General features: G+C 44.6%; 1 protein-coding gene across 28 annotated transcripts in view; it reads left to right on the plus strand.

Moving 5' to 3' along the window:
• The window catches only part of NRXN3 (neurexin 3), a 1,197,396-nt gene that overhangs the window by 777,628 nt on the left and 400,859 nt on the right, over positions 1 to 18,909 (plus strand). The window contains exon 1 of one of the 28 annotated variants that reach the window (XM_083609473.1): positions 4,013 to 5,496. The exons of 26 other annotated variants lie outside the window; for them this stretch is intronic. In XM_083609473.1, coding sequence (XP_083465599.1) covers positions 5,250 to 5,496 — 247 coding nt within the window. In that variant the 5' untranslated portion in view covers positions 4,013 to 5,249. Of the gene's footprint in view, positions 1 to 4,012; positions 5,497 to 18,909 lie in introns of those variants that run through there. One more of the 28 variants, XM_083609474.1, reaches the window with a different exon arrangement.

Genomic DNA, 18,909 nt, shown 5'->3' on the forward strand with positions numbered 1-18,909 from the left:
AGGGGGGAAAGCCATAAGCTACAGACACATGTCCACTTATTTGGAAGCAAGGCCCCTGAAATGAGTGGCCATTTTCAGAGGGGTAGCCATGCTTGTCTGTTGCAGCAAAAGGAACAGATTCTTGTGACACCTTGCTTACTAACAAATATATTATGCCATAGAGTTCTGTGAACTACAGTCCACTTCATTACGTGAATTTAAGGAATATCACCTGCAAATGGGTAAACATGGGCAGGATTGGGCTGCTTTCAAGTTTTACGGACTCTAATGATCCCATCAGCTAGATTTCTTTGTTATTTAAAGAATCAATCGGGCACATTGTAACATAGTATGTTTTATTACCTCCTTTTATTTCTTACTGCAGTACTCAGTTAAGGGAGCAAAGTCACTCATGAAAAGGTGGACCCCCCATTATTATTTTTTTAAAGGAAATATCATTGGTGAAGGTCTTCTTTTTTGTTTTTTAAAGCTGTGTATAAGAAATAGGGCTTCTTTTGACAATGGGGCAATACCTTCTGCATTATATGCTGCCACTTGTCACAACAGAGCCAGCATCTGATGCTCATGAACCTGATTGAATCATTGCATGGATGAGGAAGGGTTTGCAACAGATAGTTGTGGGTGCTAGCTTTGGTGGTAAGAGACCGAAGAGGTGGGTGCCTTGTGCTTTTTTTCCTTTTAGCATTAGCAGGTGAAGTTGGAAGAAAGCAACTGAGCTCAGATTTTATTATTCTGGTTTTGCTTCCCCAACAGTTCCAAGCCTTCTTTGTCTCTCCAGTCTCCTAATTAAAGTAGATACAAGATACCAGATAGCCTCTTCCTTTTCTTCCTTATCTTATATATCTTAGATTGGAAGCTTGCAGGCATGGTTTATGTGCTTTTTAATACAATTACCGTGTGGCACATAGCTGTTAAGGTGCATTATATTATATTAGGCATCTGTTCTCACCTGTTAGTTCAGTCACATCACTGAATCATTTCTCAAACTTAAATAATTTATTCCTGTGTTATGTATTGGTTGCAGGAGTAGCCAACATGGTGTTTTTTTGGACTACAATTCCCAGCAGCCTCAGCCAGCATATCCAATGGTCAGGGAGTTGTAGTCCTACATTTGAAGAAAACTCAGGCTTAAATCACCACTTGGGCTGCAACTAGATGGTATGATGTGAGATCCATGACTGAATGTCCTGCTGGTTAGTTGGTTGGTTGGTTTTAAGGGCAAATAGGATACGACCACTCAGAGACATATTTTGGATCAGGGCCAAGAAGCTGGATAAGGCACCATTTCCCTCATGCTAATTTTTGTCCACCCTCCCATTGGCCACTTTGACAGGTGGACAGACACACCTGTCACCATGATGTCATATGGACCATTTTTCCTTTGCAGAACGGCTATAACTTGTAGTAGAGTCTACACTGACTGAAAGAGGGCAACATAAATGGTGAGGGATATTACAAAATTACCCCTCAGAGCTGGTATTGCCTCCGGTATTGGGGGCACATATACAACCTATATGATTCGTCTGCCACATGGAGGAACTGGCAACTCTGAGAAAATAGTGCAAGGGAGAGAATGAAACAAACACATTCTCTGAACACTGCAGCTCTGGTCTAAATTAAGCCATTGTCCTATAGAAAATCTACAAAAGTGATGTCCTGTCAATCACATTTTGTTTAGTGCTCAGCCACCAAGTTCATTGTATGACCTTCTGCAAGTCGCTCTGTCTTAGCCTAACCTTAGTCTTGCAGGGTTGCTATAAGGATAAAAGGGGAAGGTTCTAGGCATGTTACTCTCAATTTCTTTGGTCAGTGATGGGTCACCTGTGACACTCCAGATATAGGACTACAGCTCCCATCCACCCCCAACCCAGCATGCTGAGCAGCCAGGAATTATGGGAGTTGTAATGCAACAATATCTGAAGGACCACAGGTTTGCCATCCCTGCCTAAGAGGAAGGGTGGCATATGAACTTAAAAAAAATAAAAATCCTGTAAATATAATTATAGAAAAGTCAAACTTCCCTAAAAAGTTCATTCAAGTCACTGAGCCCACAGACCAGCTAAGTAGAATTGCCGTATTTTTTTTCTCTTGCAGAGTTTCTGTGCCATTATATAATTTTACGTGTTAAGCGATTTATTAGCCAGTCTTTAGCCAAGGATCTCAGAGTGGCTTACAAAATAATACAATAAAACAAATAAAACCACACACCATAAAATCAAATTGCAGCAGAGCAGAATAAAATGGCAACATTAAAAATGACACATTAACAACTAGGGTGAAAAGCAGAAATTCGACAACTGGTGCTTTTTCCATCTCTGCATGACCCCACGCACAAGGGAAACCTTCATCTGGTGAATTTCTCATTGTGTCATGGATGTTAAAATGCAATGAAGCAGTGCCATAAACAAACAAACAAACAAACAAACAAACAAACACACACACACACAAAGTTTGGCTCTCCTAACTGGTGCGACAGAGTGATTTTATTTGACTCTGCTAACAGAGCCACAAGAACCCATTTCCCCAATTTACTTCCCGTAACTACTGGTGCCTGGTTGTTTTTTCGCTCCCTTGCCCACTTGCAATACCAAGTTGCATTATGACAAGCTTTTTTGAACTCCTAGTACATTCTGGTACAGGGATCATTCATTTCTTTCCCTTTTAGGTCTGGCATCTTTTGCAAGAGCTTAAATTACCTTGCCCACATTCCCAAGGTTCTCTTTGCTGTGATGTTCAGCACATCCTCTGTTGAGATCCAGTTCAAAAGCCCCACCTTAAAAAAAAAAGTCTGTATCACAGACAGCCACACTACTTGGCAGTGAGCCTCTCCTCCTGTTGCCCATAACCTCACAGCTGGCACTAAATCAAGGAGGCCCAGGTACAAAAACTCCACTTCTTTAGTCATAAATTTGTGTATTAAGAGCAGAGATGCTGATGCTTCTTCTTGCTATTGGATAGTTTAATACTGCTTTATTTGATACACATTTATTTTAAAGTTATTGTGACATTTTATATTGAATCAGATTATTATTTTTATATGTGTTGGAAGCCGCCCAGGGTGGCTGGGGCAACCTAGCCATATGGACAGGGTATAAATAAAAACGTATGATTATTATTGCTGGCATGGTACTCTTGAAATAAGCAGCATCGTCTCCTTCCCCACCCCCCACCCCGCCAAATTTCTGCCAGTATTTAGTCTCCCCTCCTGTCTTCCTGCTTTTAACTCTGTCTCCCTGTCTAAATAAAGATGCATCTTTTGTTTCCTCTTCTCCTTTGGGGCTAGCAACAATAAAACTGTAATTACATTTCAGAAAGCCATTTGAAAAAGGGTTTGGGATGGAACTGGAATGGAGCCAATATGTCCTTTGGGGTTCTGAGATAGTAGATCAGCTTGTTGTCCTGTGCGTGCATTCTGAAGAAGGGGTTTCTCTGCCTGCAGAGGCTAGTTTTCCCATCCTAAAGTCAGAAGCTCCGTTACTAGAATATATTATTTTGGTACAGAGGGGGATTCCTACAAAGTAATGCAGTGTGTGTGTGTGTGTGTGTGAGAGAGAGAGAGAGAGAGAGAGAGAGAGAGAGAGAGAGAAAGAAATACTCAATACCTCTAAAACTCACTTCATCCTATCCCCTTTTAGGCTTTTATTTAGTAAAGTTTACTATATACACACAGATTTCTCTCCCTCCGCCAACCTCAAGGCATAGGTGTCAGATGCACTGGAAATTAGACAGAGGCAGGTTGTATCAGCTGCTCTCTTTTATTGCATTTCAGGTATGAAAGGGGTGGGGAATCATGTGTAGTACATAGCTCAGGAGGGGAATCTTCCAGCCACCGTTATTTTTTTATGTGTATTGATTACTGTTGATGATAATTTATTATTACAATAACCTTTCCGAAGCTGGATGTGACTAATGGGTTTGATTACCTTCCTTGCTACTTTCCCTCTCATTTAAGCTCTACCATTCAAAGTAGCACTATAGGGAAAGGGAGATAATCTCTCTCTCTCTCTCTCTCTGTGTGTGTGTGTGTGTGTTGCTTTATGAGTATACACAGTATAATATGAATGGAGGAGGTGGGACTGCAGGTTCCTACTTCAGCCCCTCCTTTCCCGGGAACCAGCCAGTCCCTCTGCAGGGTGTTTGGGCTGCACTGATTCGCTCTCTGGAGTGATCCAATTTGCATGCGGCTCGCTCATTTGTGAATTTGGCTCCCTATGTCTTTGCTTCACTTCACCTGAGCTTCCTAGTTGCCTTCACTTTAAGTGAGCTCGCCCTGAGCACCCTGTTCCATCTTTTTTTATATATAAAAAAAGAAATTAAGGAGGGGGAGCTCAGTTTCTATCTCTCTTGTGGATTCTAGACTTTCCTCTCTCTCCCTTTCTTTTACCTTTGCTTCTTCAGTTTTTTCTCCTCTCCTCTTCTGTTAACACGGGAAGATCTGGCAAGCTTTCTCTTCCAGGACACAAGGTGTTGTCAACCAGCTCTCAGCTCCCAAGTTGCCTGGATTCGAGGAGAACGCGGATCCAGTTTTTCTTCCTTCTTCTTCTTTTGGAGGGGTGCATGTGTGTGCTCGTGTGCCCAGGCGCGTATGCATGTGTGAAGGAAAGAAGCCCAAGCCATTCTGCAGTGCAACATTTGCCAGTGGAGAAGCAGCCAGACCAAACAAAGCCAAGAACTTGGAATTGGGATAAACAAGCAAACAACAACAACATACTTAATAACCTTTCTGGGGTCTCTGGCTATTTGCCCCCCGCTTGTGAATCCTCCTCTCTCCAGCTAAAAGTGAGAGAAAGGGGGATATGGGCAGGGGGAAATCCTTGAGGATCCTGTGAGCTTGGAGGAGGAACCTGACAGGTGAAAGAACAGGGGGGGCGGAGGGGAGATCCTTCTCTCCCTGCTATGCGTGGCTCCACGGATCTCCTCTGGAAGCTTGGTACGTCTAAGGGGAACCTGGCAGAATAAAAAGAGAGAGAACCGGCTCCGGGGAGGATCTAGCTTGAATTGCTCGCTCTTGCGTTGGTTGGCTGCTTAACCCTTTCCGCACCCATCCCCCCCCAATAGCATACACACTCCCACTTCGGAAGCGACTCTTTTCCCCCCTCGCTCTCCTCCGCAGCTGGGTAGGATGGGGCCCTTGGCATCATGAACCATACTCTCTTTCCCCGGCTGGAATTCGAACTGCTTGGTCCCTCGTAGGCTTATCTATAATAGATATTCCCCCCCCCCACCTTCTTTCGCCCTGCGCCTCGAACATGCGGTGCGTTGATCTGAGAACAGCACCGGGAGGCTGTCCCGCCTGGACCCTGTGGATGTGCTCCCTCTTTTGGGGATGGATCCTCAGCTCGGTGTGGAGTTCCTCCAGCGTGGATTTGCCTGCGTCCTCTTCCTCGTCGTCCGCCTCGCAGGCTCAGCAAGAGCACCATTTCCATGGCAGCAGCAAGCACCACTCCGTGCCTATCTCTATCTACCGCTCCCCCGTCTCCCTGCGAGGAGGACACGGTGGGTTCTGCTTCACTTTCCTTTCCCTTTCGGAGTAGCCTGAGGAGGACGGCGGCGGGCGAGGCGAAGCGGGAAGTCCATGGCTTCGGCCGAGAAGCTCCGTGGCTCTCCCTTCCTTCCTTCCTTCCGTCCGTCGCCCACCCCACCCCTCCCTTTCCCATAGATCAATTCTCTGCTCAGGAGGGGGAAAAAGAAAAGGGAAAAAAGGCGAGAAGTTTCCCAGCGGAAAAAAAAAAGCTCCTTCGAGCGCAACGCCTCAGTCCGTCTCCCTCCTTCTCCGGCCGCGCGTGACTGCGCTGAACCCCTTTGCCTCTCCCGTCAGCGGGGTGGGGGGAAGGGAGAGAAACCCAGAAGGGACTTTCCCGCCTCAGGGCTTTTGTTGTGTTGTTGTGGTGGTTTGTTGTTATTTCCGCCGCCGTTGGAAAGGCGCCAGGATAGAAGCAGCGGCTCTTCTGAGGGCTTGACGACCGGGAGCCGGCCTGGGCGGGAACGAGGGGTTTGAAAAGCAAAGAGGGGCTTCTCTTTTCTCCCCGGCGCTCCGCGTGCGCGCGCGGCGCAGGGAAGGGCAGCGATGTCGGGAACGGGAGGCGGGAGCAGCGGGCGGCGAGGGGGATCCTTCCGAGAGAGGCTGCCTCCTGTGCGCGCTTCGTCTGACCCTGGCGGCAGACTTCGGAGCCGGTGAAACCTGAGAGGTTCCCCCACCCCTCGCCCATTTACTAGAAGCCTCTTCTGCTATGGCCGGAGGAGCGGCGAAGAACCGGGTCGTCAGCGGCTCCCTCTGGGGCGCTGCGTTCCTCTTCGGCCTCACTGGAGGTGGGAGGGTGTGTATGGAAACTTGGAGATGACGAGGGACAGAAGCGTTTCCACACGTTCGTTTCCTAACATGAAATGTAATTGGGGAAAGGCTGCGTCCTCCCCCCCCCCCCAATTTATTTCTCTCGTTTTCCCTAACTGCGAGACTCTGGCCCTACACGGAAGATTCTACTTGTCCCACAAAAGGGGCGGGGAACACCCAGAGAGGGACTGTGCCGCGCGCGCCTTTTCTCGGCAGTACGGATCAGGGAAACAGGGTTCGAGGAAGCACTATTAGAACCAAGAACGGGTGGGACAACCTCTCGGCAGATGCACTTCCTTTAGCCCCAGCACCTATACCGCTGCTGGGAATCGCGAGGGGGAGAATGCCGTTCTCTCCAGGTCCTCCTTTGCAGGCAGCTTCCCCTCGAAGCATCTGGCTGGACACATCCTGGAGAACAGGATGCTGGACTAGGTGGGCCATTGGCCTGATCGGAGGCGTGGAAGGGCAATCCTTCGTTTCCTCTGGGCTCCCCTCGCCAGCAGAGTTTCATTCCTTTCAGGAGTGGCGGCGCGGGGGGCAATTTGATTTTGATTGTTCTCTCTTCCCCCCGCCCCCCGGCAGATTTTCTGATTTGAGAATAAGAGGTGTTTAAGGCCTATTGTAGAAGTCGCCCGGCTGCTCTGGAAGCGGCCCCCCGCAATGTATAGGGGGATGGGGTTGCGTCAGTGTTAACCGAGAGCTGTGTGGGCAGTTGGTCTATATGCGCAAAGGCGCTCGTCTTCCGTATAACCGAGCCCTGCTGTACAGCACTGAGTCTTGTTGTCTCCTGACCCGCACTAGCTTTGAGGAAGCGCACCAGACACAAACAATCCCGCTGCTCCTTTGCCAGCGGGAGACACGCAGCAGGATTGCATGCACGTGCAACGTGTCTACTCAGAAGTTAGCTCCGTTGCAGTTGGGGGGGGGCTTGCTGCTAAACAAACGTACATAAGATTGCAGAGAGAGCCCCTTAACAAACATCTCCGATCCAAGCCTGTAGTCTTATTTAGGATTTTCCTAAGCAACCCCCGCCACCCGGTTTCCGGCGTGCGGCTTAATCCAAGTTGGAAATTGCCAGCAGCGGAATGGCCCCGCCTCTCTCAATTTTATTTGATGAAGTTGTCAGGCAGCTCGCCGGGGCTCCTAAATGGAAGCACTCTGTCGTGGTGCCTGGCTTCTCTTGCTGTGTCTCGGGTACTGATTCCTTGAGAGGAGTGGGGGGAAGCGCACAGAAAATAATAGGAACTAGATTGTTGGGGGAGTGTTACGCATAGTGCCAGAGAGAACAAAGGAAAAAGGTTCTTAAAGAAAGCATTAGAAGGTAGAGAGGGGCGCGCGGGGAGTGGGGGAACCAAGAAGCAATTGGACTGGTGCAGTATCGACCACTGCCTGCCCCCCACCCTTGAATATAGATATTTTTTAATAAATACTGGCTGTCGATGAAAATTCCTGTATGCGTTTCTTAGTTTTGTTGCCATCTTTCGGGCAGCAAAGTGTTAATCCAGGGGGCTGCTGAAGTTCTAAAAATGCGAGCCTTCCCTTGACTATCAGCCAAGGGAGTGTTAAATCTGGTTTCTTACCGTAAGTCATTTTCCCCTCCTCTGGCTGCTGCTAGCGCTTAGCGCCCCCTACAGATGTTCGTGCCCCCTTCCTGCAATCCAACAGGGAGGTACAGTACACAAGAAAGTGGCAGCAATGGGAGGGGGCACAGAAAGAGTTAAATGCCAATGGGGGGGTGAGTGAGCTTTGCTCCACATATTTCTGAAAGAGGAACAATGGGTGTATTTTAGATAAGGATAGACACCTCTCCTCCAAAGTAAGTCCTGTTACTTCATTTGATGGGGTTAACTTTCAAATAAGTGTGCTTTAGGACTGCTCCCTTATTTAAATTTAAAGTTCATTCTCTAGCAATGCTTTTACTGTATGTGAAAAGTGCCTTTCCATCTGCAGGGGTCCAGCAATGGGGTGAAGTGGGGGGAGATACTTTTCTGTCGCTGCCTATGACTAAAAGCCAAGGAGGCACGGGGAACCCACCTTCCATGCAGGTATCTTGAGATACTTGATTCTGTAGCTTGGGGTGCCCCTTGGAAGTAAACTCAGCATAGCACGTGGTAGCAAGTTCCCCATCACCCTGCATACATGATTGCTTTGACATTTTAGAGCAAGGAGAGGACCTTTTTTTCTTTTTCTTTGAAGGCTGCATTCTCTAGGAGGCAAATCCTTGGAGGTCACATCCTAGTGTTAAGAGAGCAGGGCCAACGCCACTTACTCTCATCTTGATCACTGCTCCTCTCTTTTTCTCTCTCACTTCCTTCATAAGACAGAGAACAGAGTGGGTTGATGATAATCAAGAGGGGGTATGTGTGTTTATGACAATCTTACTTCCACCCCCACTCCACTCATTGCCACCTGCGTGAAATTAGCCTGGTAGCCTTGAGAAGCCCAGCTCTCCTCTAAAGGAATCACATTCATTGGATCTTTTGTCAATGAAAGGTGGGGTGCTATGGAGCTGTGTTTGATATTCTCTGAAAGTAAAATTATGTGCTGTATAGTTGGGGCCCACCACCTATTGTTGGGTTCCAGCTCCCATTAGCCATAGGTCAAGGATCATGGAAGTTGTAGTCCAGAAACATCTGGAGGGCCACAGGTTCCTCATCCCTGCTCTATAGGATGCTGTGGAGTAATGAAGGACATTTCCTTAAAAATGAAGAACGCTTTGATGGCAAGATGGTACCCAAACTACCTAATGGGCTGTTGAATGTTTGTGCCAGGCCTCAGCTCCAGAACATGTCTTTGTGGTCCAGTGCTGGGTGCTGAAATATATGAGAAGTTAGAACAAAGTGGTAAGCACCTTTTCCTTGCCACCAAGTAAGCACTGCTTAGTCCTACATACATGGGGTTAAGGGGCAGAACTTCCAGATCAGATAGTGTTCTAGGCAGGTGTCAAACCTAGCCACCTCTTCTTAGAAATTAAGCACTGCTTTAAAGTAAATGAAATGAGACCCTATGTGTAGTAAGTGACTTCCAGCGCATCACACTCTTTTCATTTTTCTGCAAGGGTTGGAGGGCTTGGCCATGACCCAAGCACTCCTGCTGATCTTGAACTCTTCCTTGTAGTCCTTTCTGTGTTTCTTCAGACATTAGCTGACAGCTCAGGCCTGGGAAGCTTTGTCCTCATTATGAGCATTGCTTTGTTGCCCTGAGCGTACGCCCTTGCTCAGATGGCAGCAAATGAGCATCATTAAGAATGCTTCAGCCTTGACCTGCCATTCTGTTCTCCCTCCCATCCAAGGCAGACTTGCCGGCTTTTACTGAGAATGAGTGTGAGCCAGTGTGGGTACAAATCCCAACTCTTCCATGATGTAAAGTGGGTCAGGATGAAGATGAATGAGGGAGGATAAGGGGGGGCAGCGGCGAAGCTGCACTTTGCACATTAAAGTAGTGCAGAACTATTTAAGAATAAACATTTCTAGCATGCTGCTCCCCTATTCAGAGCCAGTATTCAGGTTTTACTTTTCTTTTCACTGGGGGCCAGTCAGTCTTTGCATTTCTGATCTACAGCTCACCTTGTTCTACAGTACCTAACCATTTCCTTAATTATGCCCTTCACCATGCAATGCTATAGATGCCTACTCAAAATAAAATCCCAGTGGGTTCAGTGGGGCATACCCTCAGGTAACTGGGTATGCAATTACAACCATGGTCTTGTTTTGCAATTTGAACTATAGTCCCTAGCCCAAGAAATTTTGACACCTGAGGTAGACCCCAAAATGGCACACACATCCCTCAGCCAGGGAAGAAGGGTTGACAAAAGATCTACACCAGGAACTAGTGGGGAGGGGAAGATTGACATTGGGATCTGCTGCCCCTGTGAATCCTGCTGCCTGAGGCTGTTGCCTCACCTAGCCTCATGGGTGGGCTGGCTCTGATAGTCCCATGTCTGTTCTACATCTCTGGTAAGCCTTAACTTTGAGTGTTGGCTACCTGTTACTTTTCCCCAGCAATGTTCTGCTTCCCCCACCCCTGGTCTTACTGTGAAGAATCGTTCCATTGTGATCTTAATTGCAAAAGTTAGCCGGAACTGTCACACTGAAAGCAGCTATCCCATTCATTTCAGTGGAAGCTCTTCATAATAACTTTGCTGCTTTGGTTTCCTTAGTTGGAACAATGCCCAAATGATTCAGTTGAATATTACATTCTTCATCTAATAGGTCTTTGGACAGATAGTTTTTCATGCATTTTCTTACATTGGTCATACTTTTAAAGAATACATTATTTTATATTTCCAGTTGACTTTACATTTATCCTTATAATAGGCTATGTAATATTACAGGCAATTATAAATACCCCTTGAGGAAGCTTTGTTCTGTGGGCCTCAAGAAGGTAAAATCTTTTAGACACAGATAATATGTTTTTTTTAAAAAAAATATGTCTGTTTATTGCAGGCATAGGCAACCTTCAGCCCTCCAGATGTTTTGGCCTACAACTCCCACAATCCGTAGCTAACAGGATCAGTGGTCAGGGATGATGGGAATTGTAGTCCAAAACATCTGGAGGGTCAAAGGTTGCCTATGCCTTGTTAATTGCCTTTATATGGCTTCTTTATTCCAAAGAAATCAAGGTGATTGATATTTCTAAATTATGGCTTGCAATCTAAGAGAAGTGATAGAAAAAGGGGGAAAGACATGGGAAGGGAAGAGGAAGAATAACCACCCACTAAGTTAATTTAACTACTTTATTCCTCTCAATCCTAAATTGCACTGTGGGCATTCCAGTCTTCATTCAGTCCCCATTCCTGTACATCTAGACCAAAAAGAAAAGTAATCATGTCTAGAATCTATAATTTTGAAAATAGTTTGATTTCCTTTTTGAATTTGTAAAAGTCTTTTTTTAAGATGAATTTTCAAAAGATGAATTTCAAGGCAATAATAAATATCAAGTTGTTAAAAACAATACTTTAAAAATTAAAAAAAAAACTAAACCCAACAGCATCTATAATTTGGAATGCTGGGGATTGGCAGGGTGGAATATACTTTTGAATTTGAAGAATGATCTTGATTCCCCCCCTTCCATGTTCATTTCCCCTCAATTCTGTTCATCAATCTATTATGTGAAAGGTCAAGAGAAGACATAAGCAGAACACAGCACCACTAAGGAACTTGGTGCATTTTCATTGCACCTTTATTGCTGTAAGGGAAGCAAGAGGTTCTATCAGTGTATATCAGCCCCTGGACCAGCCTGAGACTGTACTTGTTTGCAATCTCAACATAGAGCTAGGCTGGCAGTCTACTGTCTTTGGGAGTGAACAAGCGAGACAGAGGGAAACATAGGGACCACAAAGACAGCTGGTGTCTTATCAAAACACACGCTTGGTTTATATCAGTGTTTCCTCCCTTGTTGTACGATAAAAACATGCTCAAAAGTTGGACCCGTGACAGCTTCGCCGAGTCACTTCTCAAGAAAGTAGAGAGAAGAGTAGGCTGTCTGTGTTTACACAGGGCTTAATTTCTTCTTTGCAGAAGGAAACAAACAATCTAATTCTGCTGCCCTTACATTGCTAGCAGCAAAACTATCAGAACAGAGTTAAGAGTGGATAAAGTTAATTCAAATGGACTTCATTTGAGAGTACCTACCTCTATACTGTCTTTAGTGGCTGAAACATCCTCAGATCTCTGCTTATACATTTGCTGTTTCTTTGACATTTCTATCCTATCCTATCCTGGAGGCTTGCTTGAGGGAGGGATAACTTTTAAAATAGTCAGTAAATCATCTCAAAACAGGTAACACAGGAAACATTACCATTGGTTCTGCATCAAAACATAGCACAACTTTAAAGGTCTAACAAAACCCCTTAGATTTAATCTTCAGTTGTTCTACGTTTTAATTCTACTTTGTGAATGGTACTCTTGTATGGACTTCCAACTTTTTTTTGAAAGCAAATCCCAACACCAGGATAGGTGGTGAACAGTGGTGAAATTGGTGATGGGAGCTTCTATTTGCAGTGGCACCTGGGGCAGGCTGCACTTTCATGCTCCTAACTACATGCTTTAATACAGATTGTATGGGATGCAGAGTGCAGGCCCAACTGTCTTTATGAGCTCCCTTTGGTATCGTAACAAGTACCAGTGTGTGAAATTTGGGCTTGCTGCTGCACGCCTGCAGACAGACTTTCTCAGAAAAATCAATGAATTTGCTAGGTACAGATTTATTGTGTTCAGCAAATATTAATGAATTAACCTGAGAATGGGCCTCTCAGTAGTGGCACCCCTTTTGTAGAATTGTCTCCCCAGGGAAGTATGCTTGGCACCATCACTGCTTTGTTTTTAGGTGCCAGACAAAAACTTTTGCATATGCCGAGTCTTTTAGTTTTAATCAGATGGGTAGTTAGATATGGCATTCGTGAACCCCTGTTAGACCTTTTTAGTTGTGGCACTCAAAGACTTCTTCCAAAGGAGTCTAACCTGGTGCTGAGGCTGATTCTTTTTTTGTCACCACATGATACTTTTATATTTGCCCAGGCTATTTAGTTTAGTTTTTTTCCTGCGTTGTCTTAATACGTTTGTTATGTGCTCTGCCACTCTGGTTTTATTTTTATGTGACTGATTACTGGTTTATAGATAGTTTATTATTTTAAATTTATGTTAGCTGCTCTGAGAGACTATTGTCTGAAGAGCAGCATATAAAATTGCTACATAAATAAACAGGTTGTGATGTGTGTTCGTTGTGCTCCAACCACATAAAGATGCAAGTAAGGGACCTTGATCCATCCTGTCAAGCTTCTGAGTGTCTTCTCCTCAGGGTGCTGTGCTTCCTGCAGAAACTGTATGTTTCTTTGCCTAAGAGGACAGGGACATTTCAAAGAAGGATCAGATGCTACCACTGTTTGCACTTTGGGGGTAATATGCAAAGGAAGGACTTGGGCATATCCTCCACAAAGAGCTTCATCAAGCAAAGTGGGGGCAGGGAAGACACGAGTTTCCCTATTGCAACTTCAACCTGATTTTACAAAAATAGAGAGCATGACTCATTCCCCTTTTCTCTTTTTTGTTCTTCTGCAAAAATACATCATTTTAGGTTTGGGGGTTGTGGGCTGGGGAGCAAGATTCACAGGAAAGTCAGAAGAATACTTGGATATGTTCAGGATAAAATTGCCCCACTCTCAATACTTTACCTTAAGAATCTTCATTGAGGTTTCTTTTAAAAGTAAAAAACAGAGGTATATCTAAGGCAACCTTTCCAAGCCTGGTGTCCTCAAAATGTTGCACTCAACTCCTGTCAGCCCCAGCCAGCATGACTATGAGCCAGGGATGATGGGAGTTGGAGTCCTATGACATCTGAATGTTACCAGGTTGTTGTTCATTTGATTTCCAACCCACCCTTCACCATAAGGTCCTAGAGCAGGCTAAAACAATGTAAAAATCCAATATTAAAATCAGCTTAAATAATGTATAACACAAATAACAGGGAAAAGTTGTAAGAAATGATCACATTATAACTGAAATCCAATGGTCCAGATCCAACAGAATGCCAGGGCTTAGTGTGAACGAGCAAACATGCAGGTTCCTGCTGCTACTGTGCTATCCAGGGCTAAACCATGGTTTGTCTTAGCATTATATCCAATCCCAGGCTCATGGTTTATTTCACTCCTGGTTTGTCTGGCAGAGACAAACTATGAGCCTGGATTCAGACATAAAGCTAAGCCTAACTGTGGCTTAGCTTCAAGTAGCACAACAGCATCAGGACCAGGGAGAGCGAAGTGGCCAGGATTTTTGATGTGAGCATCTATATGCATACATATACACGCTTAGTGATGGTTTAGCTTAGAGTTATGCGTAAACTGGGTCAATGTGTGTGCGTGCTTCTAAATTGCACCCCCACTGTTAACGTCAACCCTCCCACCACTTTCTTCAAAGCTCAAAATCTTGCATATTCTCTTCTCAACAGAAACTAGCCAAACAAGAAGTTTTTTTGTGTGTATGTGTTTCCTTGTGTTTGGTCAAAATAGCTTTGCCATTGTACACACAGAAAATCTCTCTCTCTCTGTGTGTATGTATGCCATGTTTGAAAATGCCTATGCGAAAACCAAAATGTGTTTGTGATGCAGGATTCAGCATTGTGTTGGCATTGCTAGAAGTGTCAGAGTTAATCCTGAAATCACCTTGCCGGTGCTTTCCTGCAGCTTAAACAGCAACCTATACATGTTGAAACAAGGCCAGGGAATTATACAGAGCAGCAGGTCCTGTGTAGAATGATTTCCTGAGCTGTGTTTACACTCCTGCAAGCAGGCAGGCCAACCTGGGCTGAAACAGAATGATGACAATGCAAAAGCTGCAGCGACAATTATGTCTTGCATGAAGCAAAACAAGTCTTCTCTCACCTTCTGACAAGCAGAGGGAGGAAAGTTTTAATTCTGTTTGACCCAGAATATACAGTCAGCATTAGCTTCTGTCAGCAGTGGAGAATTCCATCCTGCACTTTATTGAGCATGAGTGTGTTGGGCCCGTTAGGTGTCCAGATGAAGCGAGGATTTCTTGCCTCTGGAACAGTTACCAGGACTGCTTAGCTCCCTGCTGGGTCATCTGCTTACTCAAAGGCAGCCCCAACGGCTAGCTAGCCCTTCTCTGCATGTCTTCGTTGCCAGCGCTAGGCTGTTGAATAATGCATGCCTTTGGTTGGCAGATAAAATGAGGAGATTTGCATTTGCTTTATGATGAATTAATTAATTTGGTTTCTTTGCTCCCTCGCTCTTGTTGCCATTTTCAGGGAGCAAGGGGCCTGCAGAACATTTGTATGACACTACATGTGGTTAATCCCAGCCCGTAGCAACTGTTTGACGTCTTTGCAGTGTGTGTGTGTGTGTGTGTGTGTGTGTGTGATGACAGAGAAGGAAAGCAAAAGCTTTTAAAATTGTTTAGGCTCCATCAGACTGTTGAATAAACAGGTCAGGGTGAAAAGCAGGCTGTTTGTGAGTGGGCACCTCAGTGTATAGTTGCAGAATATAAAGGCCTTCAAGTGGCAGTTTATTAACATGTGCAAATTATTACTTGATGTTGCCATTCTCAAGAAAACAGACCCTAACAGGTGCTACACCTGTTCCTTTTCTGTTGGTGAGTGAAAGCTAGCTCTTAAGAAAACGATGGACAAATGGTTGACTGACACATCACAAGCATGTGCTCTGAAGCTTTTGTATGGGGCCAGCCCGCTTCAGTACTGACCTGATGTTACTCTAGAATTACTCTTGGATGCATTTTACAGCTGTGACAAATTCTTAGATTATGCATTTGTAGCAAAGCGCCCACAAAGTGTTGTCATTGATTCCTATCTGTAGCATTTTCTGTTCCTCCATTCTTGTATGAATCTCAATCTGAAATAAGGCCAAATAGTAATATGATTCAGAAATGGAGGCTTTCTTTGTGGAGATTGTCAGTCAGTCTGGTATGACTACAAAAAGAGGAAAAAAGCACCCTGTATCATATTGGTAATCATACCAATTTCATTCATACTGGTCTTCTTCTTTGGCGATCATTCGTAGCTGAGTAAGATTGTCTTCCTAGCTTCATTGAAGACTTGGTGCCCCATCTTTGACAATGCCCCCTATGCAATATATGCAGAAAGTCCTAGTCACCTTGGATGTTCAGTCATATTCATTTCAAGATGCCAGCTTGCAAAGTTGAAAAAGAGAACATGGATAACTGTTACCAACCATAGCAGATAATATTAGACTAGATGGACTACTGATCTGACTTACTACCAGGCAGGTCTCTTTAGGTTGTGCAGATACATTTCTCAGAGACATTTTAATGACTTTGATCAGACCATAGTAATGCATTGGACTATTATACCTGAAATGGCTTCACAATTGCTTGATTTTTATGCTTCCAGTGCTACCTTAATGTGGAACGTAAATGCTTATGTAGATCACTCATGTCTTCGATTCTATTATTCTGTGTCAAAAATATGATACGTTAAGGCACATGTCTGCTGCTGAGAAAGATGTGGACCTGCATTAATGATTAAACAAAAGTTAAACACGTGGCTCAGGAATATCTCCATGGCAAGTAAACTCCCCAAGTCTTAAAGATGATCCTAGACGGTGGAATGCCATATGGGAACACTACTGCTGCCCATAAATGTAATGTAGGGAGCAGCCATGAGATATTGGGCTCTGTCATCTTCAGAGCCAAAGTTACTAAACTGATATGAAAGTTTTTGCTGAAAGGACTGTTTATCAAGGGATAAGACTCTTATTTTCCAGTCACATGTCATAGTGAGTCAGAAATCCATGGTCATGGTAAGGACATTTCTTCAGAGAGTTATGTTGTTCACCATTTGCCTACTTAGTGCAATAGACTCTTTTCCCTTTACATTATATTCTCCATCAAAACAGTAGAGCTAGACTGCGATTCCATAAGCCTCAAGGAGTGGAGAAACTTTGTTGTAAAGTTTCCATCCAGAATTGACCTTCATCAGAAACAGGACAGTGGGCTAATAATTCATTTAGTCTGTCTTATGAAGCCAGAAGGGAAGTTTTTCTCCCATTTTCTTCATTGGCAGGAAGCTGGGTAAAAATATTCAAATGGCTTCTTATATCACTCACTTTGTAGATTTCTGTGGACTCCCTGATTATTAGATGCTTATATATATTTTATATTCTCAGCAGATAATATCAGTAAGTATATAAGATCACATTCCTGGGCTTGACTTAATTAGTCTTGCAGAACTTTTCAGTCCCTGATTCCAGTTAGATTTCACAATTCAGCCCCCATAAGGCTACACTTAAGCCTAGTGATACTGCACCCTTTTGTTACCCTGATGTTGAATGTAAAAGTGGTTAGAGGGAGTCAATAAGAAAATAGGGTATGTTTGTTGCTGAGTATGTACCCTCAGAGGAATTGGACAAATCAAACTTGGCTCCATGAGCCTCGGTTTTCTAATTGGTGAAAGAGATGTAGATGTAATTGACCTGCCTCTGACCCAACCACTGACTTTTTCAATGTGCTTGTCTAATTTGAGATCCTTGACAGGATGGCACATATAAGTGTGTCACATTGCACTTGTGCAATGGCGTGTATATGTTTAAAGCCCGCCAAGCAGGAGCCGCAGTTGAGCTGCGTTTAAGAAGTTGCTGAGACACTTTTGAACTCTGAACACAAAGCCCAGCAGTATTTTCCGTCATGATTCTGAAGTCTGAATGGGGGTGTAGCAACAATTGCCACCTTTGTTGTTCTCAAAGGAGTGGAGAGAGTGTTTTCAGAGGGAGCGCAAACTGCTTAGAATTCCAAACAGTTGCCAGGAGTGTTTGTGACTGTAATTCACTGCAGGTCTCTCACCCTTCAGCTCATTCGAACAATTCGTTCCTCGTGTGTGTGCGCGCGAGCGCGTGAGCGAGAGTATACATGCACGCATGCACACACTAAGTTGTTTTTGTTATGTGAAAACATAGCAGTGTATACCCCTGAGTGACTTTCCCCCAAACTATGAATTTCAAGTACTTCTGACTGTCTTTTAGAATTTGAATATAATGATATCCTTTGGGTGTAAATGGTGGTTTTTACTACATAAGAAACTAATGGAAATGATCTGCCTGTTCCTGCCGTTTGCAGATTATATGCTTCGGATTTTTTTGGCGGGGGGAGGAATATATGTTTAGGCTGCTTTCTTGTATGCTACATTTAAATTAAAATGGTGTGAGCTGCGGCTGCAGAAGCTGCTATGCATGAGTAACAGGGCCGATCAAGGACAATGATGAGGCAAGTCAGTTTTAAGGGTTATGTCTTAACATCTGTTTTCTCTACTTCACATTACTTTGACTCTTGACTTGCCTACTGATGTGGCTGCCAAGCTCCCTGTTGATCCACTGATGCTCAATGGGACGAGGTTAGGCTGAGTACACCAGAACATTGTGAAAGACTGGAGTGGGAGGTGGGGAGGATCCACTTGCCTGTTTCTTTCCTGAAGACTGCAAAGTAAAGAGCCAAGACAGATCTGTATTTTCCTTTTAGATCATTCAGCACTGGTTTTTGGCTTGTCTCATAGGGCAAGCAGAGCCTTAGCAGTGTGTGGCTGAGTGGTCAGGTAGCTATCAAGGCATCATTAATATGCTGATTATATCTTTGCTCTGCTCTTCTACCAAAGAGCTCATTGGTTCTGACAGCCCCTCATCGAGGCTGCTCATGGGGCCAGACCTGCTTAGTTCAAGCACAAAAGGAATTGTATCGTGTGCCTTCAGACCATCAACAGGGTTCTGCTGTCAGTGTTATGGTGGCCCTCTGAGGTATTCTGCTCTCCCTTCCTGTGAGCATAGCTTGATGCATTTTCACCCGGATGGTTTTGTAGAGGCACTGATGGCTTTGAATGCCTTTTCACTTTTCATTAGCTTGCCACTAAGTCTGATTTCTTTCCTCCCTTTCATCCTTCTGCAGCAGTTCATTAGAGGCCAAGAAAAACCAAAGGAATTAATTTTCTTTTGCACGGAGCATTTCCCCTTTCAGGGAAGGGTGGGGGAGGGAAGCAAGGGAGAGCGTTATTAAATTTATTTATTAAATGTATGCCCTGCTCTTCCTCCCAAAAGAGTCAAA

The sequence above is a fragment of the Podarcis filfolensis genome (assembly GCF_964270895.1).
Source record: "Podarcis filfolensis genome assembly, chromosome: 1".
NCBI lineage: Eukaryota > Metazoa > Chordata > Lepidosauria > Squamata > Lacertidae > Podarcis > Podarcis filfolensis.